The sequence below is a fragment of the Pholis gunnellus genome (genome assembly GCF_910591455.1).
Source record: "Pholis gunnellus genome assembly, chromosome: 15".
In the NCBI taxonomy this organism is placed as follows: Eukaryota; Metazoa; Chordata; class Actinopteri; order Perciformes; family Pholidae; genus Pholis; species Pholis gunnellus.
Window position 1 is genome coordinate 15,941,879 of NC_136542.1, and position 24,649 is coordinate 15,966,527.

General features: G+C 43.4%; 4 protein-coding genes across 5 annotated transcripts; 3 read left to right on the top strand and 1 right to left on the bottom strand.

Moving 5' to 3' along the window:
• Nucleotides 1–2,223: 2,223 nt before the first annotated feature.
• Nucleotides 2,224–3,931, top strand: mgst3b (microsomal glutathione S-transferase 3b). Its single transcript, XM_079174129.1, has 4 exons — nt 2,224–2,453; nt 2,582–2,704; nt 3,002–3,074; nt 3,613–3,931. The coding sequence occupies exons 1-4, from the start codon at nt 2,328–2,330 to the stop codon at nt 3,711–3,713; spliced, it is 423 nt and encodes a 140-aa protein (XP_079030255.1). The 5' UTR covers nt 2,224–2,327; the 3' UTR covers nt 3,714–3,931.
• Nucleotides 3,932–4,926: 995 nt separating this feature from the next.
• On the top strand, nt 4,927–7,888 carry tmem50a (transmembrane protein 50A). Its single transcript, XM_079174115.1, has 7 exons — nt 4,927–5,005; nt 5,524–5,629; nt 5,855–5,967; nt 6,434–6,501; nt 6,727–6,819; nt 6,983–7,043; nt 7,144–7,888. Exons 2-7 carry the CDS (start codon nt 5,528–5,530, stop codon nt 7,187–7,189), a joined length of 483 nt encoding a protein of 160 aa, XP_079030241.1. The 5' UTR covers nt 4,927–5,005; nt 5,524–5,527; the 3' UTR covers nt 7,190–7,888.
• Nucleotides 7,889–7,936: 48 nt separating this feature from the next.
• rhd (Rh blood group, D antigen) lies at nt 7,937–10,965 on the bottom strand (the record flags this gene model as incomplete). Its single annotated transcript, XM_079174720.1, has 10 exons — nt 7,937–8,118; nt 8,310–8,383; nt 8,662–8,741; nt 8,832–8,959; nt 9,030–9,167; nt 9,267–9,439; nt 9,606–9,753; nt 9,978–10,128; nt 10,332–10,518; nt 10,815–10,965. 10 exons carry the CDS (start codon nt 10,963–10,965, stop codon nt 8,092–8,094), a joined length of 1,257 nt encoding a protein of 418 aa, XP_079030846.1. The 3' UTR covers nt 7,937–8,091.
• A 1,242-nt stretch (nt 10,966–12,207) lies between these two features.
• On the top strand, nt 12,208–24,291 carry maco1b (macoilin 1b). 2 transcript variants are annotated; one of them, XM_079175328.1, is made up of 11 exons: nt 12,208–12,428; nt 13,791–13,932; nt 15,073–15,199; nt 17,291–17,414; nt 17,888–18,066; nt 18,870–19,461; nt 20,311–20,469; nt 20,665–20,847; nt 20,943–21,063; nt 21,698–21,872; nt 21,962–24,291. In XM_079175328.1, the coding sequence occupies exons 1-11, from the start codon at nt 12,349–12,351 to the stop codon at nt 22,162–22,164; spliced, it is 2,085 nt and encodes a 694-aa protein (XP_079031454.1). In that variant the 5' UTR covers nt 12,208–12,348; the 3' UTR covers nt 22,165–24,291. The 2 variants fall into 2 exon arrangements, with proteins under 2 accessions (XP_079031454.1, XP_079031453.1); XM_079175327.1 differs by having other exon boundaries at nt 18,873–19,461.
• Nucleotides 24,292–24,649: the final 358 nt, after the last annotated feature.

Sequence of the window (24,649 nt, forward strand, 5' to 3'; positions counted from 1 at the left end):
TATAATGAACAAATGTAAAAGAAAAAGAACGACGAGAAAGCAAATAGCATTAAGAGCTGCCACAAGACACGTTTGCAATGAATTGTCAGACTGTCTCAAACATGATGTCACTGTTGCATCAACAAATGGAAGAGTTGTAGCTAGAGAGGCACTAACAAGGAGGTTCAGTACACGGACAACGGAAACAGGGTGGCGAATAAATAAGGGTGCTGATGACTCCGGAGTAGGCCCAGCCCTGCACAGGCCAGCCACCCATCTGGGCCTCTGACCCCACCGTCTGTCAGTGCGTGCCCTCCAAACAAGGCTCCTACAGTAAAGCCGAGTGTGTCGAGCACTGCGGGGTGGTGAATGATGGAGAGTTGATAAAGGACATGTAAAACACACTAAAAAACATACACACGGCATGTGATAAAAAAAACCATATCATATGTCTCTGCTCATTTCCAGAGAGAGAGCTTCTGAAGGCAAACTGAGTGAGATGAGGAAACATCATGAGGCATGTCCTCAATGTCCTGCAAATTTCTATCAGTGATGCATGCGAAAGGTCACTCCACAAAATGTGAGGTATAAATTGAAAATGTTATGTTTATCATGTTTTTTGGCTATAGTATATGTTTATGTCTAAAGTGACTAAAATACATGTTTGACTGTTATCATGTGGAGTGGAGTGGTTACAACCAGGAAGGGGGGCAGGTTATGTTACCATGATATTTTCCAGTAAATTTAAAAAACAACCGTTTGGCATTAAGGCATTGGAAAAATTCAAAAGTTTCTGTTTGAAATTGCTCTAGGTTTGACAGTTTGGAGAGGAAGTAGAAGCTGTCCACTCATACCACAAAGTACATGTCCAAAGCCAGTGAGTAGCAGATTTCAAGGTCTTCATCATTTTTGTGACTCATTCTCTCTTCAAGTCTAATCCTAAGAAGTAAAGCAATGGGTGACAGGGTTAATATATTACAGTTAGCTGTCATCTAACACAATACAAAAAAACAACATTGATTATTAATATTGTACATTATTGTACCCGAGTATAGCTTGTATTTTCGAAAATAAATTGATAATTTATTTGAAATATTTATTGAAATTTGTATTAATGGATTAGAAATGTCCCCATACAGGATATCATTTCTTGGAGTTGCAACACCTTCCAGAACATTATATAGCAACATAAGATGAATTGCAATACTTTTTTACATTTACATTACGTTTTTCAGTTTTTAGAATTTCTTTCTTTATGCAAGTATGTTTACCCCAGCGTTCCTTAATATTACCTTGCAGGTAGTCCACAATTTTGATTTGTCAAATGTCAAACATTGCAATGCTGTGAGCCATTAGACTCAAACATGATGTCACTGTTGCATCAACAAATGGAAGAGTTGTAACTAGAGAGGCACTAACAAGGAGGTTCAGTACACGGACAACAGAAGCAGGGTGCCGAATAAATAAGGGTAAATGTTGATTTGTCTGGCAGGTAGCTGCTTTATTTATTTTTTAAGCTTTGTTTTGATGGACCCCACTGTTCTACAGGAGGAGGATGAGGGAGAGGATGAGGTCTGGGATGGGGACCCTCTCACCCTTGACGCTGACTCTTCTGATGATGAACTAGATGAACCTCTTACAGACATGCCCCCTTCATGCTAATCCCTTGCAGTTTGGGAAACCAAAAAACATGTTTTTTTTCATGCAACATGAAAGTATTATTTTTACCTATTCTAAAATGATGTATGTTATTATTTCTGCATACTGGGTTTTATATTGCATTAATTGGGTTCGACTGGAAAGCTTTTGTGCATCCAGTGAGCCAAATTACATTATTCATGTGTGATGTTAGTCCCCATAGTAACCATTTAAATAGATATAGAGACTCATTTCTTTTTTTAAACTTGACATCACTTTATTAAATGGCCTGTTGCGACCTCTAGGATGATCACAACTTCATCAAACTGTATTGACAATAAAGGGGTTTCTGAGCACTTTCCAGAACAGAGGCACTTGTCATCCAATCGCCGAAAAATTCAGTTCTTGCCAAAATCTCCACGTGAAAAGGTTTAGATACCAAAGTCCACATAATTGTGAGCAAACAGCGAACTTCCCACCTGCAACTAAAAACGTATTAGTATTATTATGGTGGTGTTGCCCTTTAAATGGGTTATGGCATGGGCGGGTAAGCGATCTCGCGATATTTTATGTAACCTCGACTCCTGTTTACTGGATTGCGTCCTGCCTCCAGTCTGTCCTACCACTCCGCTTGGATAAGAAGTCACAGATCGTGTTGTGTGCAGGCCACCGACTTTTGACAACTTGAAACGCAAACATATCGAGCAGGCATGGACATTTTGACTGTGTTGCCGTCCCACTTTGGCTATGCCATATTCACCTACCTCTACAGCTGGATTATGCTGGGCTACTTGGCAGTAAAAGTCGGGGGTGCCAGGAAGAAGTACGACGTCCAGGTACTTTGACTTTGCTTTAGCGCACAATCATTTAAACAAGTGCACGCGAACTTAATAATAAACGCTCACAATTGCATTTCTGGTTATTATATAATGTGGGTTTTTTTCCTCTTCTTTCTACTTTGCAGTATCCCACAATGTACAGTGACAAGGAGCAGGTATTCAACTGTATCCAGAGAGCGCACCAGAACACGCTGGAGGTGTACTCTCAGTGGCTCGTCTTCCAGACCATCGCCGCTCTTGTCTACCCGGTATGTATCATTTCTACACACTCCATCCATGCATAGAATGACTTTGTGCGTGTGGATCTTTTGACCACGCCATTTAGGGCTTGGTAGTCAATTATTTTAGGCTGCTATGATTGTAACCTCACGCTATGTCAAACTGGTGGGAGGGGCAAACAATCCTCATGATCTTTGGCATGAATTCTCCAGATAGCAGAGTCAGAGTGATTAGGCATTTTCTTTTCCCCCCTCAAACTGGAACTTCCTCTGCATTTTTCTTCTAACTGTTTGTAATTCTTTCTTTGTGTTTGTGTATCATCTCAGCTATCAGCATCGGTGCTGGGGGCTATTTGGGTGACCAGCAGGTTTTCTTACGCCTGGGGCTACTACACAGGAGGTAAGACTGACATTCTGTTCATGTGAAAGGACTCAACGAAGGCCAAAAGGCCCTGAAACCAGTTCGCCCACTCTTCTTATCTGTCTAATAGATTTTTTTTTACCCAAATATTTCTATAGTGGCATAATGCATTGAAAATACAGACCACCAATAGTATTTATATGTAGCCTGTAAATGTACGCAGTATAATAGTACATGGGTCAAAGTGAGTGTAGGGGATCTTAAGGATTAAAGCTCAATCTAGCGCTGCACTGCTAGTAATCACAGAGGTGACGGTTATTATTGTAGTATTTGTATTACTCCTCGCCTAGTTTTGTTTAATCATTTACAGAATATAGCATTGAGCAAAAGATAATAAACGGAAGACATGCCTGGCTGAGGTCTGAATTATGGTAATTGTTTAAGATAAGTGGTCATTGAATGTATTATCAACAACATGTCAGTTATTGGCTTGTGAACAAGTTTAGTATTCATTGTTGTTTCATATAATTCTGCTTTGGTGAAAGTTTGCATTGTTCTGTTCTACGTTTTATTCCAGATCCGTCCAAGAGGATGCATGGTGCCTATGGCTACATTGGATTCTTTGGTGTCATCTTCCTGTCCATATCTGTAGCCTTGCAGTTGCTTGGAGTCTTTTAAGACAATTGCCATATTGTTCACTCATTTATACTGGCTTGCATGGCATTATCTAATGTATCAACTCTAAAGTAGCTGTACAATTCTTTGCATACTAATTTCAAATGATGATGCCAAACACATTTTTGTGGACCACTAACTTGCTACTTGATATCTTTTTATTCCATCTATTCGTTGTGAATGTCTCCATGTGATCGTCAATAAAGTAGAGTAGATTTGCAGTTGCAGGCATTACATTTTGTGAATAATGAATAGGTCTGCAGCATGCTTGAAGGCCCCATGTGACTCACACATGATGTCCCAGGCACAGGTCTCAGATCGGATTATACAGCAAACGGCTTCAAGAACACCAACAGGTTGTTTTAGCAATCAATAACAGATCTAAGAGAATGTTCTGTTGATTGTGTCAACTTCTTTCCTCTGAGATAAAATGTAAACTTTCAATAAACAGCCTGCTTCAAACAAGTTTTTAGCTGCTCGGCACCAGCACCACTGAAACACAGATTAAGCAAATAGGCCTATATTCAAGGAAATTAAATGCTCACACCCTCTAATATTTAAGTATTGTATTATTCGGTATTTTTTAAATATTTATTTTAATTATTTTTAAGTACTTATTGTTTTAGATATATGATGATTTGGTCACAAATGTAACCTACTTTTGTATTACTTTCAGTATCAATTCATGTGATTGTGTCTCGTCCACAAACTGCTCTTCCGCAGTGCTACCTTCATGAAGTAGAATTAAGCTCGTAGTTAGGCGTTACACGTAAGTAACGTGTGTGCTGCCATTTTTCTGAGGGGGTGGGGAATAACTACGAAGTCGGCTTTATATCATTTGGTTGTAACATAGGTAGCACCAGGGGTGTATCAGCAGAAGGGTTGCACATATATTGAGTACTGTATTCTGAAAACTGTTGCATTACACCGAAGAAAATGCGCACAGTAGGCCATGTTTTCTGTGTCATCCCTGTTAGTGTGAAGTACGAGGTGACACTGCCCGCTCCCATGAGCTCATTTATACGTCACGTCTTTTTCACATCCAAGTAATTGAACGTATTGATATCCCTACACACCACCAACTAGGCCTGATACTTTTTGAGTAGTCCATTCGCTTGCAATGTTGCACAAATTCCCATGTTGTTCACAACACCTGAATGCAACATTATCAACGGCGTCTCAGAGGTTCCCTCATCAAACGAGTGTGTGAACTGCGCATGTGCAGGACCGAGCTCTATCGGAAGCAAAGTCGGGCTTATCGAGGGGGGTTCACATCAGAAAAACGAAAATAAAAGGTATGAAATCATTTAAAAGAATGACATTAACGTAACAACCCAGTCGTTCTGACGGGGCGTGTGTTTTAGCTCGGTAATGCTGGTGTCTTTGGAGTTATGCTGTTATTTCTAGCAACTTCGTAGCGAGAAGAAACCTTCAAGGAAATGTTTGCTAATATCAAAGCGATGAACAAAAGAATCCAACGAGGCGACACAGCCCTGTTGTTAGCTACTGTAAAGTTCAGTGTCTTTACAATTACAAACTCCGACAGCCTTATTGTCGACTAGCGTAGACGTCATGGAGCTATAGTGTATAGATAGTTGGTAAATAAGCCAGCTAATTGAGCATCATCCGTACAGTACAGCGATTGCGCACAAACATAAAACGTTAGCCCACTTTTTACAATGTTGTCAGGTGGAGGGGGAATGTACATTGTCAGTTTTATATATATATATATATATATAATAAACATTTGTGATATCGAGAGGAGCTTTTGATGTTGATTTCACGCATTGTTGATCGTGACGCCCTTTCGCAGAGTCATGTCGGGTTTCCTGGACGGAATCCGGTGCGGAGACTGCGAGTGCAATGTGGACTGGGGAGAAAGAAGAAACACCATTGCATCTGTAGCCGCTGGAGTTCTGGTAGTACCCCGATGGTGTCAGTTATAAAGGCAGATACACACATAGCACAGGCTACACTGATCTGTCTTCCTGGTGTTTGCCTGTAGTTACTAATTCCTACTGTACGTGGAGCTGTGGGTTCCTGATTTAAATGGCCAGGATGCAGATTTCTTGCACACATTTGTTGACAGTCATGTTCCTACTAACGGGTGAAGTCCTCGGGCTGACTGTGTGATCTTGTTCTAGTTCTTCACTGGCTGGTGGATCATCATCGACGCTGCGGTGAAATATCCCGATGAAGGCCAGTTCCATCATGCCTACCACACGTGTGGAGTCATCGCTACAGTGGCCTTTCTCATGTGAGACCCGACTCTCCGCACACTGATTCCGTCACAGGAAATGTCTGATTCTCCAGTGTGACCAAACGGTCTCGTCACAAGTTTCAGTTATTTGGTGTTTCTTAAGCTTTAAGCCACATCTCCAGGCCTCTTTATTTTCCCCGGAGTCGCTCAATTTGTCACAGAGATGCTCCAGCTGCTGTCATGTGACCTAAGTGTCGAGCTTCTGATACACCAAGGAAGTGGACCCGGTGACGGTAATGTTTTGGTCGTCTTGCTGTGTCACCGCACGTTAGATGCTCCAGTTTGTGAGTTGAGGCCTTCATAATATGCGTATCCTTGTTACAGTCTTAAGGAACAGGCCTACTTATCGTACCCACTTATTACCGTGGGGGACGATGAACATAAGCGAGCGGTTGAAAGTAGCTTCGGACAAGTTTTGTAATGATTGTTGTTGTTTTTTGATCATCTCATTGGACACATCCAGGATAAACGCTGTTTCGAATGGCCAAGTGAGAGGAGACAGCTACAGCGAGGGCTGCATTGGACAGACAGGTGTGTATGATAGGATATGACGAACTTCTCTATACTGCTGTATCATACATTCCTATTTATAATGATGTTTTCCCCCACTGGGTATTTTAATACCGCCACCTCTGGTTTCCACAGTACTTGCGCCCTCATTTTAAACCGTTTTCTTGTTTCGCCGCTACGACATACATGCAGTAAGGTACAAACCCAAATAAAGTAACGCACCCTTTTCTTATCTCTGCTCCGCAGGCGCTCGAGTGTGGCTCTTCATCGGCTTCATGCTGGCGTTCGGCTCCCTCATCGCCTCGATGTGGATTCTGTTTGGAGGATTCGTAGTGCCTCGTAAGTCAGTCATGCAGTAACTTCATTGACATGCACTGTACACGGCGAGCAAAGTGCTGCACAGTCCAATCATGAGCAGCTCTTCATTTACTAAATGTGGTGTTCTGTCAACATGTAAATGCGGGCCTCATTTTGAAAGCTGTAAATCTGTTGTCTCTTGCAGAAAAGCCTGTCGTGTACCCGGGCATTGCTATTTTCTTCCAGAATGCGTTCATTTTCTTTGGGTAAGTCAGCGGTCCTCAGCATCAAACTCATGCTTACACATCTGCAAAGATGTTTTGTGGACATATTTGTCTCATACTGTCTTCTTGTTCTCTGATTTAGGGGTTTGGTCTTCAAGTTTGGACGTACAGAGGATCTGTGGCAGTAATGGACTCTGTGTGTCTTCACGTCCACTGTTTATACACTGCTTTCTATATCGTATGAGACGAGACGCTTTAGTGGTTATTCACTTTATACAAACAGCTTTTTTTTAGCTTTCAATGTAACATTTTTAATTTATGTTTTTTGCTGTATACTGGCTAGATCATAACTAAGCACAAGTTCTCATAGTTTCCTCCAAAATAATATTTTCAAATGTGGCTCAACATATTTAAATGTGTCTATTTGCACTCAGACGGTGTGGCCATGTTGTTGTTCTAACTTCTGTAAAACAAAATGTATTTTGGAAGCTTTACATCTCTGAAATGTCCACTTTGGGTATACTTTACTTTCACAGCATCCTTTAATTTGAACAGTCTTTTTAAGTGGAAACATAAATTATTACAATATATCTTTGAGGGCAATATTTCATAATACAGTACGCATTTCCTGAATTTAACCATTAGGCTTGTTTGTGTGTTTCCTGAAATAACAATATGTCAGCTCTGGCACTTTGCAGCCATCCAGATTTATTGTTGACGTTTAATTAGCTCACACTGCTGACATGATGTCCACAACGGTTTGACAAACTGTAGGTTGTTGTACATGTACTGGAGATTTGTATTATAACTCTCACCCACCTGCTTGTGTAACATCCGAACCATGAGGTCAGTTTCTGCCGACCATGGCAGCATTAAACAGACATACCGGGCAGAAAATGAGTCTTGCATTCATGCTTCCACAGTTCCGGGCTAGATTTGTTTTATTTTATGTATCCCAGTCTTTCACACACAAAAACATCTAATAGCTACTTTTCATGAGGGTAAGAAACTGTATGAAATGATATACACTGACATGAATGAACACCAGAAATTGTTAGTTCTTCCAGGATCCGCTTCTTTCTCCGTCCTCTTACTTCTTCACGGCAAGATGGGGAAACTGCATGAAACATGAAAATATTTTTGCACAATGCTAATTTAAGATTTGACCTTCAGTATGGCATGGCACAACACAAGACCAAGTCCATTACTGTTTAGTATCATTCTTGATAATTCTTGATCTTTTCGGTGCGGATATAGAATTATGTTCAGCTAGATATTTGTTTTAAGAAGATCGTCTTGATTGCCTACCTTCCAGAAAGCCTGGTCATCAAAACATTTCTTGTCTTGAGGCGGTCTCCAGAAGTTCCACTTGAGTAGGAGCCCTTTAATAAACAATGACATAAAAAGAAATGAGGAAAGCTTACAAATGGCAAGTCTACTGCACAATACAGTGTAGATACCCCTGTGGTTGTCAACCTGTATATTGTTACGCACTATAAAGACAGGGGGCCTCTGCATTTCACTAAAACACAGAAAAGCTAAAGTAGGACATGTCGATGGCATTCTGTTGCGACTGAATAATTGAGAATGGACCTTCTGTCTTCTGGTTTGATTGTGCCAGACTGTTAATAATGGAAACCTTACTCGAGAGAAGACTTACCTGTAATGATTCCCATGGACAGACTTAGACCGATGGTGATCAGGAGAGTATAAATGTGAAACACAGCAAACCGGATAGCCCTACGAAACAAAGCACCAATTACACAGGGCGTCGCATCCTTTTGTGTGTGTGTGTTGCGATGCAATTTCGAGTGACGGTTGCGTTCTTACGTTGTGTGATCGTCACTGGCTTTTATCTGTAGCAGGAGATGTGCCAGCCACCCCAGTAGACCAGGGAGTCCGTGTGTGCTCAGGACAGCACAGGTGTCATGGCACTCGAATGCCAGCAGCATGTGCGTCTGGAAAACAAGATCTTATGATGAGCTGTGATGGCTTACTTCAGGGGTACGTGGTGGTGGTGATCATCACCTTGAGATATTGCAGTCCAATGGTTGATATAACAGCCGCAGTGAATCCGATTGCCATGGCTTCCCAAGGCTGACGAACCGCTGACATGGAAACCCCAACAGCAACACCGCCAGCGAGGATGCATGACTGCATATGGATCTGACAGAGGAGAGGAGATATACGCCCCGTTATGAAGTAATCACGACTCTGTTCATAGAAGAGAAAGGTGTTGCGTTAACACATCAAGTGTTAGAATACCGGGTTGAGTTTTCCTCTGGGGCTGGAGAGCGCAGACAGAGCAGCTGCTGTTACAGCACTGACAGCCAGGGCCAGGTAGGTGCTGCACACGGCCCCCAGCTTCCTCCCAGGACTGTGATTGTCCACAAGGACTGAATTAAAACTGGGCCAAAACATCCAGAGAAACACAGACCCTGGAGAACGGAGAACATCGGCTTCAGATTCTTTGTTAACATGGTGGATTCATACTAACGCAGGGTTTGAACTTAAATCTCCAGTTGAACAATCCCATTTGCTGCGCCATCCAACAAAAAAACACAATCTAGCAGCAACATCAGAAAAACATAGCCTATGCCTTACCCAACATGGAGAATAATCCTGTTTGCCGGTCAAATTTCTCTTTTTCGAAAGGCTGCAGGGATCCTTTCCGAAACAGGATCCAGGTCAGCGCGAGTCCAAAGAAGGCCCCGAAGATGTGAAGCAACATGATGTTGTTCACTGCCGGGACCTAGAGTTAGAAAACAGGTGTACCCACTGTGCAACCGGTTAAGGTCAAGACCTCAAACCCAGATCTATCATCTTCTACTCCCCTGTCCTCATCTCCGTCTCTAATGGATGCTTTCCAGGATGTCAAGGAACTCATGTTTGAATAAGCAAATGTCTACGTGCTGCATTATGTATGAAGGGAATGCACAGGGCCTGAAGAACTGATACAAAGGATTGAAAGTTCACCTTCAGCAGAGTCTGGAGGAGCCACTCATTCAGGACAAAGCCTGACACCTCCAGCAGGCCGATGAGGACGAGCTGGACAGGGTTGGTCTTCCCTTGCACGGCTCCAATTGAAATAAGGGCCGAGGCTGCGCACATCTCAGCAACCACCAAGCTATATCAAAACATTGACCATTGACTTAAATATCAGATCTGTGAAATGTGTATTTATAGTATTTTCTTAATTTTATTTTTGTCGTTTGATACATCTCTGTTCAATTGGGTGCCATTTTATTTCGCTATACAAGCTGTAGATACTGGGACAAATGTATTGCACTTAAAAAAGTGAGAAAATGACTGCCTCAGCCGGTGACATACCTTCTCAAATCTGCCCTGATCTTTCCTCTGTAATACCAGGATTCAATTCCATTGAGAATGACAGCCCATTGGGTGGCCATGACAGCTACAAGAAGGTTGAATCCAGAGGCACTGTAACCATATCGCACTAGAAAAGTGCACAAGAAGCCGAAACCTAGAATCACCATCACGTTCACATCCTGGAACTCTGCAAAAGCAAGGAAATAGTACAAGCTTTACAAAAAAAACTCTCACATACTTGAATCACATTTCAGTTCTATACAATAGTCACTTCTGCTGTGTTTCAGCTAAACCAATTGTCAACCCTAGGTCATCTGTTCCTAAAGAACCAACAACTGTTTGATCTTATCACTGCCCAACAACTGCCGCCCCTCCCCATACTCATGGATCCTAGTAATTATTTAGCTTTTTAAAGAACCTATAGTTTTAAAATTATGTTTCCTTGATGGGTTATTCACCTTTCCAGACTCACTATAGGCCTACCTGGGTAAAAGCTGCTGAAGGTAGTCCCATCTGCTTTACTATTGCTTTCGATCTCAACGTAAACGGCATATATGACTATGAAGCCTATCTGCAGAAAAAGCAGCAAAGGTGCCAGACGGGATCGCAGACTCGGTGCGTACTGAGGAGCCATTGGAGACGTTCCCTGCGCACTGCTATTCCAACTGATGCAAGTGTAAGCCCCAGCGCTTTGGGCAGGGCGCAACCCTGAACACATGCACATCTTTTCGTATTTATCAGCTGCTTGGCAAGAACTGGTCTTTGACTGACAAGCCTTGCCTGATATCGGACAGAATCGTAAACATGTTACAACTCGGTGGAGTGGGTTGATTCACAGGTCTGGACCCAGGCAATGACGCTTTAGTCATTTCAGACAGACACCAAACAATGCAGCCCCAAATCACAAATGGATTGAGGTCATGAAAGATAACTGAATTAAATTTAAATATATTTTGCTACTTTTAAAAATGCTGTTTACAAGAAGAGTAACAGACCAAAATGCAGCATTATTTGCCTATAATAGTACCATATTTAGACAACATCGAGAGAGTTAGCATTAATTGGCTAATTGACAATCCCAAAATATGTATGACATGAAATAATACAGATCGCACAGTAAATAGTTGTCAATTGTATTTGTATACATTATTTCACTTCGGTTTTGGCCATACATCTTTAAAAATAACCCTCTTCTTCTTATATATTTATAATGACACTTTGTTTTGGTCATGAAGGCAATGGTAAATAAAAATATCGGGGCAAAGTTCATCACATAAAAAGCAACGACAAATGCAAGCCACACTTTCAGTCAAACGCACCTGCGCGCGTCCACTACACGCACATATTTCAAGCTGGTAACAAAACATAGAAGCTTTGGCGCACAAGGCCTTGGGTCAGGTCTGTCAATGAACCCCAAACAAAGGGACTGATATACATAACCCCGTATGCTGGAGGGGCTGTTTTGTACCTCGCACAAAGGGAATTTTGTCCTAAAGACTGCATATTTTCTGCCTATAATAAACCGAAGGCAAAAACCTCTAAGAAAAAACCCCGCCTCCGCGGTCAGCACATTGGTCAATCAGCGATGTCCGATTAGTCCACAACAATCTGATTGGTTACGAGCAGACGTTTCCATACACAGTGTCCCACCCTCGCGCTCCTCTGTTCTCTTTGGTGTAGGAGACCTGAGCGACCGGCCACGGTGCAACGTCAATGGCTCATCTCTGGATCCGTCAAAGAGATAGGCCTCGGCGGATAGAGTTGATTGGATATACCAGCCGTCTGACAAGTGGACGCACGTAAAGCACAGCGCGGTCTGGGCTTATTGAGTCTGCGCTAACAGAAAAAGAGGAGGTTCCCGAATAGAGTCCTTTATTTATTTCTTTGTTTCCACTGGGGGGAAATAATAACAGCGACATATACCGCAGGCACTTCATTTATTATATTTGTCCGTATACACAAGAAAACTGGATAAGATTACAGTGGTTACTCGAAGGCCAAAGCCAAGGGGAGGAGGATGAAGCGGCGCAATGCGGACTGCAGCAAACTCCGACGGCCGTTAAAACGGAACCGAATCACTGAGGGTATATACGGCAGGTAACTTATGTGCAGCCCGACCGAGGGGTCCTCCTCACGACAACAATGGGGGGCAATGAATGGGGGTGTTTTCCGCTTGATAGCTGCATAACGTGGAGCTTCCTAACGTCTCTACTGATATCAATGGACTGCCAACGCTAGCTAGCTTATTACCCTAGCTAGCTTCTAGTGGTAGCATAGCGTATGCTAGCGGGATGTTTTCGTACATAAGCAGGTAACGTTAGCTGTTAAGCTAGTCATAGCGCTAGGCCCCAAAACAGCCTGTTTTGCACCATGTCACAGGGTCTCTTTCATAGCAACGTTACTGTTTCTAATAAGCTGCACGGTGTCCTTCGACACTTCTTCAACAACACTGACTATCTACCGTCTGCTGACGTCAGTTGTCACCTGCTAGCCGTGTCAAACTTAGCAGCTTCCCTGTTAGCTGGGGTAACTTACGTTAGCTAGCACAACTCCAGCTGTCTGGTTATTTCTAACCTCACCACATGCGCCTTACATCTCCAGTAAAGGCGTAACATATGCTAACGTTCACTGTAAACACGAGTTGGCTGCAGGCCGTTTGTCTGACTTCTGAAGACCTCGTGTTTCGCTATTCAGACAACTTAAAAGTTGCTTAGTTGTCCTTCACAGCCACATCTGACAGGTCCGAACAGTTAGCTCTATGTGACATCCCATGTATCTCATAGACCAAACATTAGAGGCACCTTGTCTCACACGTGGCATCCAGACGTAGAGATGTGGGGCAGTACTTGAATTATTGAGCAGCTGACCCATCACAAAACAGCCATGCTTTCAGATCAAAGGACACCCCTACTGTGTCATAAAAATGTCAACTGCGATCAAATGTATCTATTGTATCAAATTTGAGTTGAATTGTGACACTAGGAAAGAAGCGGCAATAAATGAACACCTTCTGTGAGTAAATGTAATGCCCACCACACTTGAGAAAAGTACATATCGTAGTTTGGCACGGTTGCCATGTCCAAATGTTCAAAGCATCATCACAGAAGAACACGTCACATTATGTACGTGGACCTCTTCCAGAATGTCTTCACAAGTCTCTTACATTTCTGCGTACTTGTTCTGTATATATGCAGTTACATTTTATAACATCTGCCACTTATAATAAGTGCAATGCACACAGGCATTTCATCTGTTGAACAGCAGCAAAAGGTGCCAGACGGTGCAACCGTCACTTGATTCTCACACACACACGCACTTATAATAAAGCAGAATCTGTTTTGATGGTTTGCCACATATTGACTGTTAAATACGACTCCCATTCTTGTTAACACAAATCATCATTGCCAATATAAAGTACCAAAACATTTTGTGTAATCAAATGTTTCTTATCGTTTTCAGTACCTTCCTGTACCTGAAGTTCCTGGTGGTGTGGGCACTGGTGCTACTTGCAGACTTTGTACTAGAGTTCAGGTTTGAGTACCTCTGGCCATTCTGGCTCTTCATCCGGAGTGTATACGACTCCTTTAGATACCAGGGGCTGGTGAGTGGCTGTGTCCTTATATTTATTATGATTCCCTATAAGTGACGAAAGAGCATAGCCACTTCTTGTTTTGTTTTTCTGTTCACCACTCAACTTTTAGATATTGCACTAAAACAAGCAAGTGCAGACAGACTTAGATTATCAGCACCATGGTGCTGCTGTCACCGTCTCTGCATTTACGTGTGAAGTTAAGTAACCAGGTCATTGTGGCCCTTCTGCAGTAACTTGATTTCTTAATGTCATGTGACCAAGAAGCAGTTAAACAGTAGCTAGATAGCAGTGCGGTGAGATGAAAGGAAACATTAGTACACATAGTAGTGCATCTTTGTGTCCAAAGTAATAATTGGATCCAAAATCAGGCTCAACCTGAAAGATCAAAAGTCGAACCACTGTTTGTCATTCACCACAAATGTTTATTCGCCGACACGTGCACAAAGTGAAGATGTCTCTCACACTACAGAACCCGTCGTTTCACTGCATCGTCTGTCAAAATGCTTCGACCTAAATGTAAATAACTTATTGCTGTAGTGTTGTGTATCAGATATAAACTTAACATATGTCAGCTTTGATTCAAAGACGTTTCATCTTTCAGTCAGTCCGTCAGTTCTGATGCTATGAGGCAGCAAACAAGGTCATCAGATTTGATCAGGCTTGCACGTTATTAGTATTCCTGGTATCTAAAGTTTGTACGGTAATGTTAATCTTATCATAGTTTCATTTTGCCGTGGGTCCATTATTGATGCTGTACAGCGTGTTCTCATTGAAATGCATTGTGTGTGTGTTTGTTGGTGTGTCTGTGTCTCACAGCGATGCAGAAAAGGAGAAACAAAAATGTTATATTCGCATTACCATTCATGGTGCTATAATTCAACAATGAAACGTAGTGTTGCATCACCCAGAACGAGATCACTCCCATTATAGCGGATTAAGATTTGGTAGCCAGCCCTTCTGTGAACAGGCGTCTCAACATCTTAAGGCTTGTTGTTGGCCTGAAAGCGTTTCCTTTTTTCTTTGTGTTGTCACAATGTTTTAGGTTTCAAGCATGAAATATTAACGAGCACAAACAACAACCTACGTCTGTCCTTGCTGCATATGTTGCTGGTTTATCATGATCTTAACCACGTCTCCTCTCTCCTCCAGGCCTTCTCAGTATTCTTTGTGTGTGTGGCGTTTACCTCGGACATCATTTGCCTCCTATTCATCCCAGTGCAATGGCTATTCTTCGCTGCCAGTACTTATGTCTGGGTGCAGTATGTTTGGCACACAGGTAAGGCCCTCCCACGTGTAGGTGTCTCGATATTTGTTGGTATAAACTCTGGATAATGTCTGTGATTAACGGGGCTCCTGCTCTTAACGTTCCTCTCATTTGCGTCTAGATTATTTCTGTTTAACAATTCAAAAAAGAAGGAAGGAAGAAGCCGTCTGCGTATTTACAAGATGGGCTGAGATAGATCATTCTTTCAAGTCACAGACCACACACACATTCTTAGAACTGGCACTATTTGGTTTTGTTCTTCCACTTTGTGCTTCGGAGGAAAACCAGGTGTGAAAAGTGTGGTGCAGTTCCCATGCACATTGTGTTGTGTTTGTTTTTTTTACAAATAGACTTGCTTCTTAGAATATTGTGTAAGCGAGCTGCACTCTGCGGATTAGCTGTCAGTCTGATTTAGTGGTATCCCCCTGCGTTGACCAAAGGCCAGGTGTCAGATGGAAATCCTAGTGCCAGTTGGGGGAGGGAGCAGCACAGTGGTCCCCAGTCGCTTCACTCCCCAGTGATATTCACTGTAGTATTAATACCTCTGACCACTCCACAGCCTGCTGGGGAAATGTTCTCGCTGTTTATTGCATTCAAGGAGACTATGGGGGTAGTGTCTGTGTTCTTACCACCCAGTGCGTTCAGTGATAATGGTGGGTCCATAAAGACTTTATTAAGGTGTAGAGAAGTTAAAGGTTTGTGTAGAATGATGGTCTACACAGGTCTCATTTGTACGGACAAAATAGGGCCTAAAAGAGGCGCCCGCCACTTCCCACGCAAAAGTAGTGATCCATAAAAACAAAGTTGCCGGGAGAATGTGCGCACCTGCACGGAAACACTGACTCATGCCTACAAACCTTTTGGAGACACGGGAAACTGGCAACGCAGGTGGTGAATTGAGCGGCTTCATTACACGTATAATGATGCCTCTCACACTTTTAACTTCGCTTCATATCACACGTTACATTGCACTTATAGATCCTCTTTATCATAAACATTCAAACCAGCAGTGTTATTGGTGCGTGTACTAGTTAGCTATAACTATTCCATAAACACTGTTTCAAGTGTAAAAGATAAAAATCAACTCAAACCTTTTTAAATGGAATTTTGCTTAATCTTTACTCAGCGCTGTCTTTAGCGCAGAGGAGAGGGCTAAACTACCAACACTTGTGGTCAGCTGTGGAGCAAATAATCTAATACTGTGCATACATCTCCAAGTACGATCTCAGTTTTCATGTGGTATTTGTGAGTAGAATCGCTGCGGTGCGCACAACTTTATTAACAGATGGGACAGATGCACACACCATCTCCAGTCACCTCACCTGGCAAATCGTCACCACCTGCACATAGGGATTGTGTGAATTAGCAAAGTGTGGAAATAAAGCCAGTGACTGCTCTCCTCATCACAACGCCATAAGAAAACATAAATGAATAAATAATCAGTTTTAATCAGAGTGGTGGATGCCACTGATTGTCGTGATCACTTTGAAAGCAGTTAGTCTGAATGCTGCAAACATAAACAGTGCGGTGACACTGGTAATGCTGCGCGATAGATACTCTGGCACCGACATTGTTAGTACCGCGTAAATGGAAGAATTAGGAGGGAACGAGTGTTCAGGGAGCCCTTCATCCAGAAACAGCTGATCTTCTGTGTAAAACGAAACTTTTCTTGGTCTTCTTCTTGGATTCACCTTAAAGAAGCACTGACCAGCAGCTGATTGCTATGCATCAAAACTGATCAGGTGCTTTGCGTTGACCATTGAATGTGGGCGTGTAGAGGGCGGGATGTGAGGCTGAACTACATGCACACATTTACAGGTTGATTTGGGGATTTATAAAAGGAAATGTGTGTCCATATTTTCTTCAAAATTGTTTTCTGTCACAAAGATGAGCTCAGGCGCCTTGTTGTAACACAGACGGACATTAAAGAACTTTGCCTGAATACAACATAAAATAAAGATTTAAGCAGTTATGAAAATATAAGTAAACAATGACCAAGCACTCGGTTCCAACTTTGCCAGTTTTTGGTACTCATTGCAATGGACACAATTCAGGAGGTTCAATGCCCATTTCTAACATCTTTGTCCTGCGTTTTTGTTTCAGAGAGAGGTGTCTGTCTCCCCACCGTGTCTCTATGGATACTCTTTGTGTACATAGAGGCGGCCGTCAGATTCAAAGACCTGAAGAATTTCCACGTGGACTTGTGTCGTCCTTTTGCTGCACACTGGTGAGCCACCTGTTCTGTATAAACCAGGTAGAACTTAATAAATGCACTTAAATATGCCTTATTGTACAAGTAGGAAGTGTGGAGACGTTTGCTCTGCCTCGGCCAAACGCAGTTTTTTGCGCCACAGAAAACTGTTTGCTAAAGATTTCTGTGTACATTGAAAGAAAAAAGAAAAAACACACAAAAAAACAGTTTCTCTTGGATTCTCCACTAGACTCTACATATTTAATAACAATCCTGAAAGAGGTTTAAAGTAGCACCTCTACAGTTTAGGGTCTGTGTATTAGGCTAAGAGAGACATGAACCCCGAAGAGCTTCAAGCTGATTTTGTCTGTGCTAACCTGTGTTTTACCGTGAAGTTGAGCTGCAATAACTAGAGACCATCCTGGGATGGGATCACACCAGCCGTGACGCCAAATCGCTCCGACCCAACAGTACACTTATGAGTGTACTTCTTGTGTCCATCTCCGTAGCATTGGCTACCCGGTGGTCACGCTGGGCTTCGGCTTCAAGAGCTACGTGAGCTATAAGATGCGCCTTCGGAAGCAGAAGGAGGTACAGAAGGAGAATGAGTTTTACATGCAGCTTCTGCAGCAGGCCCTGCCTCCAGAGCAACAGATGCTCCAGAGGCAAGAGCGAGAGGCAGAGGACGGTAAGAATCAAACACACATACTGTGTGTGTGTGTGTGTGTGTGTGTGTGTGTGTGTGTGTGTGTGTGTGTGTGTGTGTGTGTGTGTGTGTGTGTGTGTGTGTGTGTGTGTGTGTGTGTGTGTGTGTGTGTGTGTGTGTGTGTGTGTGTGTGTGTGTGTCAGTCAGGAAATGTGAGACTTGCATACAACATCTACTAGGACTGAACAAAATACATCCCATTATTTGATTTATTTAAGTCCAGGAGAAACACTTCCTAAGATATTTTGAGTCCTCTTCATATGATTTAATGGATTTTGGCAATAAACATGGAACCTGGAAGTGGTACTGTGTTTTCAATCACAACCAGGCTCGTATCAAGTTTGTGTTGGTTTGTAACGAGTCTTGTCCAACGTACATTTGCAGCATTTGCCTCGCCAGCCAAAGTCTGTGGTTGAAGGTGTAAACCTGCCTCGCAGTTTAAACAAACACACCACATCACATAATGATCAAGAAGCTCTGCTCATTGGGTGGGATTAGGCAGAGATTTGAATGGAGCTCGCAGAGCAAGACGTTGGTGGAGGATTGTCAAAATTGCAGCCGGCAAAAAGATTTTTCCACCAGCCAACCAATACGAGAAAAATAGATCACTTGAAATGCAACGCAGCGTTGTGGTTTTGTTGTGCAGTCATAGGCAAAGTCAGGTCATTTCACTCAAGTAGCACTTAACCAACCAACGTGTGACTCCTCACAGTCGCTGCTCACATAAAGTCACGGTTCATAAATAATGTATATCTCCTTCACTTCCCCCCTTTTTATTCGCGCAGCAGCAGCGGCAGCAGCAGCAGCAGCAGCAGCAGCTACTAAAGGAATATCTGAAGTAGACACGCCTCCAGTGTCACAGAATGGCGCCCCAGCCAATAAAAAGACATCGGCAGCACTGCCGGAGTTAGAGTATAGGGAAAAAGGGAAAGAGGGAAAGGGCGGCGGCGGGGAGGCTAAAAAGCAGCACAACAGCAACAGCATCCTGCCATCGTCAGTGGACTCTAAACTCCAAGAGATGGAGTATATGGAGAACCATATGAACAACAAGAGACTGACCACAGAGCTGGGCAGCACGGAGAACCTGTTGCTCAAAGAGGACAACAATTCCTCTTGCTCCTCCTCGTCCTCGTCCTCCTCCAAAAACTACAAAAACGCCAGCAGCAACGCCGCGACGCTCAACTCCTCGCCCCGCGGCCACAGCGCCACCAACGGCAGCGTGCCCTCCTCCGCGCCGGCATCCTCCTCTTCCTCGGGGAAGAACGAGAAGAAGCACAAGCTGGCGGTGGGGAAGGGGACGACGGGCGGCTCCCACAGGGATCCCACCGACAACTGCATCCCCAACAACCAGCTGAGCAAGCCGGAAGCACTAGTGAGGTAAGAAGTGCACGCTCGGACACAGACGTGTTCATCCAGACACATGCTCATTACGACTACGCTATACTAACAAATACACTAACTAAAAATAACTATTCTGAGAGCAAATGCAGATCCCCCTTGGTCCTGGTACCAAATGTTTGAGAGCCGAGGAGCTCTGCATTAGGAAAACACAGCTGACCTGTGGCGGGGGGGGGGGGGGGGGGGGGGGTTTATGAAGTGCACCAGAGTGCCGAGCCTAAACAGATCCATCAAAACAATCCGTCTGTGACATCCTCAGTTGTGAAAACACATATTGCAAACAGATGGTTGTTAAGAGGGTCTCTTGCTGGTGGCATTCAATTGGGCTGAGTGATTAAAAAAAAACACATTAGAATTATGATTTAATAACGGATCGTCTTTCAGGTGTTAAAGTGGGTTTAGTGTAGGTTTGGTGGAAGGAAATATGAAGGCTCTTAGAAATGACGCTTTGAGTTATGCTGAAAGTTTGACTCGGACTGATGATAATCTGTCTTCAGAGTAGAACATAGAAATTATTATGAAGCTTCCTTCAACCCGCTTTCAATTCAGAATGAAGGCCAACACTCGGAAGCATAAAGTAAATGTGTAGTTTTCATTGTTATTTTATTTATATGGCTTGAATATGACCATACTTTGGCTGCAGTAATAATTCAGGGACTGCTTTCCTGCTACCGTGGTCTGGGACGTGTGTGTGTAATCCATGGGCGGACCGTTAGGCCACAAGATCTGGATTTATGTGTCCATGACAGCCTACATGTGTTGATGTACTGTATATGTGAAACACCAGTATATAAATCATGCTCTGTTCATTCTCCCACCCCGGGACAGGTTGGAGCAGGATGTGAAGAAGTTGAAGGCCGACCTGCAGGCCAGCCGGCAGGTTGAGCAGGACCTGCGCAGCCAGATCGGCTCGTTGGGCAGCGCTGAGCGCACCATACGCACCGAGCTGGGCCAACTGCGCCAGGAGAATGAGCTGCTGCAGAACAAGTGAGTGGGGCCGCTATTCGTTTGTGATAAAGCAAAGTCACATAAGAGATCCTTTTTTGATTTCGGATCACTAATAACTGGGTCATTGGCATTGTCATTGGCATGACAATAAGCCCTTATTGTCATGAATGAAGGCTGTAGGGAGAGAGCAGTGTTTCCTCCTTGTTTATTTGTGTGTTTTCTGTGCACTTGCAGGCTCCATAATGCTGTGCAAGCAAAGCAAAAGGACAAACAGGCCGTGGGCCAACTGGAGAAGAGGCTCAAAGCAGAGCAGGAGGCCCGAGGCACCGCCGAGAAACAGCTCGCAGACGAAAAGAAGCGGAAGAAGTTAGAGGAGGCCACAGCAGCCAGAGCGGTAGCACTAGCAGCAGCATCCAGGTAGGGGCTCATCTGACCACTTCACCGCTGACTTGTCGCTCGTTTCTTTTAAGTTATGGTCTGTTGTTATAATAAATCCAATATGCTTTTTTCAGAGGGGAGTGCACAGACACGCTGCGGCGGAGAATCACTGAATTAGAAACAGAGTGTAAAAAACTAACAATGGATATCAAGCTAAAGGAGGACCAGATCAGAGAGCTGGAATTGAAAGTTCAGGTAAGGTTTTTTTAATTTGTATTATTATTTTAAGTGTTTATCTGAACTGTCACCATCAAGCGCAGTAAAGTTTCTCCGGTATTGTTGCGTTTGAATGCACTCGTCTCGTTCATTTGGTCACGTGTAATGCTGTTATGCTAGCTGCAGTAGCCGGGGTTACAGCGTAGGATTTCAAACTTCAAGCAATTTATTCAGAAGCTTTTTGTTTCTGCTCAGCGATTCGTGAAAGCTTGGATTCCTGAAATGTGAACCCTATCGCGCGTTGTCTTGTGTACAATGCCAGTTCTGCTTTTGTCACTGCACGCAAATATAGCTAGTGTGAGACAAAGTGTCTCAATAAGTGTGACAAAGCTTCACAAAAAAGACAGAAGTGGTGCAGAAAAAGATCCAACAAGCGTATGTCTGTATCATGAGCGAGCGTTTCTCAGAGCCCCACCCCAGTGCTAGTGCCCCAGAGCTACTGTAGGTCGTACAGGGGAACCTCCATTTGTCCTTCATGCAGCACTGAATGAAATGGAGTTCACATCAGTTATGACAATGAATCACATTTGCTCTGTCACCAGTTTTGCTAAAGCGTCCAATCACAGGACAGTCCCCTCCTGACTCGACCCTGACTGTATCTGTTCTCTCGCAGGAGCTTCATAAATATAAGGAGAATGAAAAAGACACAGAGGTGCTGATGTCGGCGCTGTCAGCCATGCAGGACAAGACCCAGCACCTGGAGAACAGTCTGAGCGCAGAGACCAGGATCAAGCTGGACCTCTTCTCTGCGCTGGGAGACGCGAAGAGACAGCTGGAGATAGCGCAAGGTCGGTCTGATTGCCGTGCTCGGCGTATTTATTTAAAAAGAGATTGTGCAGGCGTGCTCATGCTGACCCGTTGGTTTGTCTGTGTTCAGGTCAGATCCTGCAGAAGGACCAGGAGATAAAAGATCTGAAGCAGAAGATAGCCGAAGTGATGGCCGTCATGCCCAGCATCTCCTACACAGCCGACACCAGCAGCATGAGCCCCGTGACCCCCCACTACTCCTCCAAGTTCATGGACACCAATCCCTCCGGCCTCGACCCCAACGCCTCCGTCTACCAGCCCCTCAAAAAGTGAACGCTTCGTCCCGCCTCCATCCTCCCCGTCATTTTTATTTCCCACCTTCCAATCTGCGCAGCACGTCTGCGGCTGATAGGTTGTTGTTGTTTTTTTCTCCATTTTTTTTTATTTTTCTCCTCGCCAGGTCAGAAGGATGTTGTATTGTGACTGTATTTGTTGTAGTTAAAACAAAAGACAAAAAAAACTTTAAACGGACATCACATGTCAACTAGGAAGTCGCAGTTTTTTTTTTTTTTGTGTCTAGTGAAACCTCACAGAATCGGGTATGTATCTTCATCTCAAGGGTGTTGCCCCCCCCCCAATGCATCCACCTGCCTCCGGTTACCTGGGGAATAGCTTCCTTCTTACTTTAGGTTGATTTTTGCCTCCTAAACCGAGTTCTCCTTTATCGTGCCGTCATGCAGCCTGACTTGAATCTCAATTTCTTTTGACGGATTGTTTTCTCCCAAAATAGTCTGGCGACATCTGTACAACCTGAGGAATGTAGTGCACAGTTGGCACAGACTCTCACCCCTTGTTTTGTTGTAATTTATTTTTTAAGGCACCAAATGAACCCTGATTTCAGCTGCTTTGAGGTATGGTGGTAAATCTTCTTTTTTTTTTTTTTAAGTATATTGTGTGGTTCTATTTGTTCACTCTTTAAAGATTCAAGTGTTGATTGCAACAAGTTGGAAAAATATATTGTGTTATGAGCAGAAACATAGACCTTAAAATGATATGAACCCAAGCAGCTCCTAAAGTTAGTCCTGAAGTGAGTTTTTGAGTTGAGGAAAGTAACAGAAGTGTGTGTGTGTGCGCGTGAGTGTGCGTGTGCGTGTGTTCTACAGGTGGACCGGCTTCTCAGTACTCTGCATAGTCTTTCATCGGTTGTCATGATCACAGTGCCTTGAGTTGAGGACAGAAAGTGAGTAATGAGATGCGGCCCGACCCTGATGAATTAGTTGTGACACATCTGGCTCAGCTGGACAGGATCAGAGTTTGACCTCTCCTGGTGAAGTGGGACAAAGTTGCCTTCAGTTGCTGATTTGGCTTTTGGGCTCTCTACCAGCGTCCACACCGGTAGAGCAGCTGCTCCATCGTGTCCACGTGAGGGTGGCTCTGCCCCCTTTTAAGTAAGTCACATTAACGGATACGGTAGACTGCACCTGATTCATTGTACTCCTATTTGCCTGTTCAGTATGGCGACACGATGTTGCCCACCACAGAGTCTGCTGTTTACACGTCCGCCCACAGAAGCTCATCTCTGCTGCTGTTAAACCCCCAAATCCCTCGGTTTAGCTGCTGCACCCCCCCCCCCCCCCCCCCCCCCCCTTATTGTTTTTGATTCCCCAATTAAAAGATGCACTGTAGAAAACACTCGCTGTTAGAAAGGGAAAAACCGTAAAGATGGACTGTGCAATGTAAACAAAGCTCTTGAAAAATGCCAACTTTAATATAACGGATAAATGATTTTATTTAATGAATCCTCTTCAGTTTGTGTGCCAAGACTGGGAATGCTGGTTTCCTCGAAGTACAGTGTTCAAGAATGTACTGCAAATACATTGGCTGACGTGTTCGTCAAATATCCAGTTGACTATCAGTCCATGAAAGTTGTCTGTTAAGCAGGTAGAGAAAGCGGTCACCTGTTCGTAGTAGACTGTGTAGTTAAAAGTAAGGGACTAGAAAGTCACATTTCTTTTTGTGAATGTTACAGTATTTGCAACTGTTTGGGGGAGGCGGCTGTTTCTAAAGCAGCTTCCCTCCCTCCTGTTTCTGCTGGTATTGTTGTTTTTTCCTGCAGGGAGAGAATCTCTAAAGTCCGATGTGGTTTTCACCCTCATCTGAAATGGTCATTGTTGTGCGCGTGGTTTTCACCGACTGTACATGGAGACGCTTTTCTTTCTTTGTTTTCTTCTTTTCGCTCAGATTGCTGTCGTTGGTTCCTGGGGAAGAAAAAAAAAAATGTTGTGAAAATGACAGTTCAGTCAGTTGTTCGCTCAACTGATTGTTGAGAGTATAGAGAAGTGTTTTGTTGTTTTTTTTGTTTTCTATGCCCACAGTCACTGCTCTGTTTTTCCCCAGGTCTGACCTTGGCTGTGCTCTCGCTCTGTGAGGTTTACAAGGAATAAACATTTTTTCTTGCAAATTGAATTTTCTCTGCTTGTTGTTGTTGTTGTTTATTTTACACATTAAGTTACATTTATTTGCTTTCCAAACTTTTGTCATCAGGGTTAGTTCAGCTTTGGCTTAACACAAAGCCTGTTTCACAAGCTGAAGTTGTGGTGTTTAAAAGAATTTAGGAGGCAGGGTACATTCTAAAAGAGGCTATTGAGTTGCATTATGGGAAGTGTAGGATCCAGTGTTTTTGGAGCTTGACTACTATCTCTGCATCAGTTGCTTCAATTGTGACCATTCTTTTATCAATGTGTGCCCCATAATGCATGTATGGCATCTCAAAAATACCATTTTCCTTCATTTCATTGAGTGATTTCTCTATGACTGA

Excerpts from the sequence above, each read along its gene's own strand:
- mgst3b (XM_079174129.1), top strand. The coding sequence starts at position 2,328 with ATGGACATTTTGACTGTGTTGCCGTCCCACTTTGGCTATGCCATATTC. Across the intron at positions 2,454-2,581 it reads GGAAGAAGTACGACGTCCAG|TATCCCACAATGTACAGTGA; the intron begins GTACTTTGACTT and ends TCTACTTTGCAG. Across the intron at positions 2,705-3,001 it reads TCGCCGCTCTTGTCTACCCG|CTATCAGCATCGGTGCTGGG; the intron begins GTATGTATCATT and ends GTATCATCTCAG.
- tmem50a (XM_079174115.1), top strand. The coding sequence starts at position 5,528 with ATGTCGGGTTTCCTGGACGGAATCCGGTGCGGAGACTGCGAGTGCAAT. Across the intron at positions 5,630-5,854 it reads CTGTAGCCGCTGGAGTTCTG|TTCTTCACTGGCTGGTGGAT; the intron begins GTAGTACCCCGA and ends ATCTTGTTCTAG. Across the intron at positions 6,502-6,726 it reads GGGCTGCATTGGACAGACAG|GCGCTCGAGTGTGGCTCTTC; the intron begins GTGTGTATGATA and ends TCTGCTCCGCAG.
- maco1b (XM_079175328.1), top strand. The coding sequence starts at position 12,349 with ATGAAGCGGCGCAATGCGGACTGCAGCAAACTCCGACGGCCGTTAAAA. Across the intron at positions 17,415-17,887 it reads CGTCCTTTTGCTGCACACTG|CATTGGCTACCCGGTGGTCA; the intron begins GTGAGCCACCTG and ends CCATCTCCGTAG. Across the intron at positions 20,470-20,664 it reads AATGAGCTGCTGCAGAACAA|GCTCCATAATGCTGTGCAAG; the intron begins GTGAGTGGGGCC and ends GTGCACTTGCAG.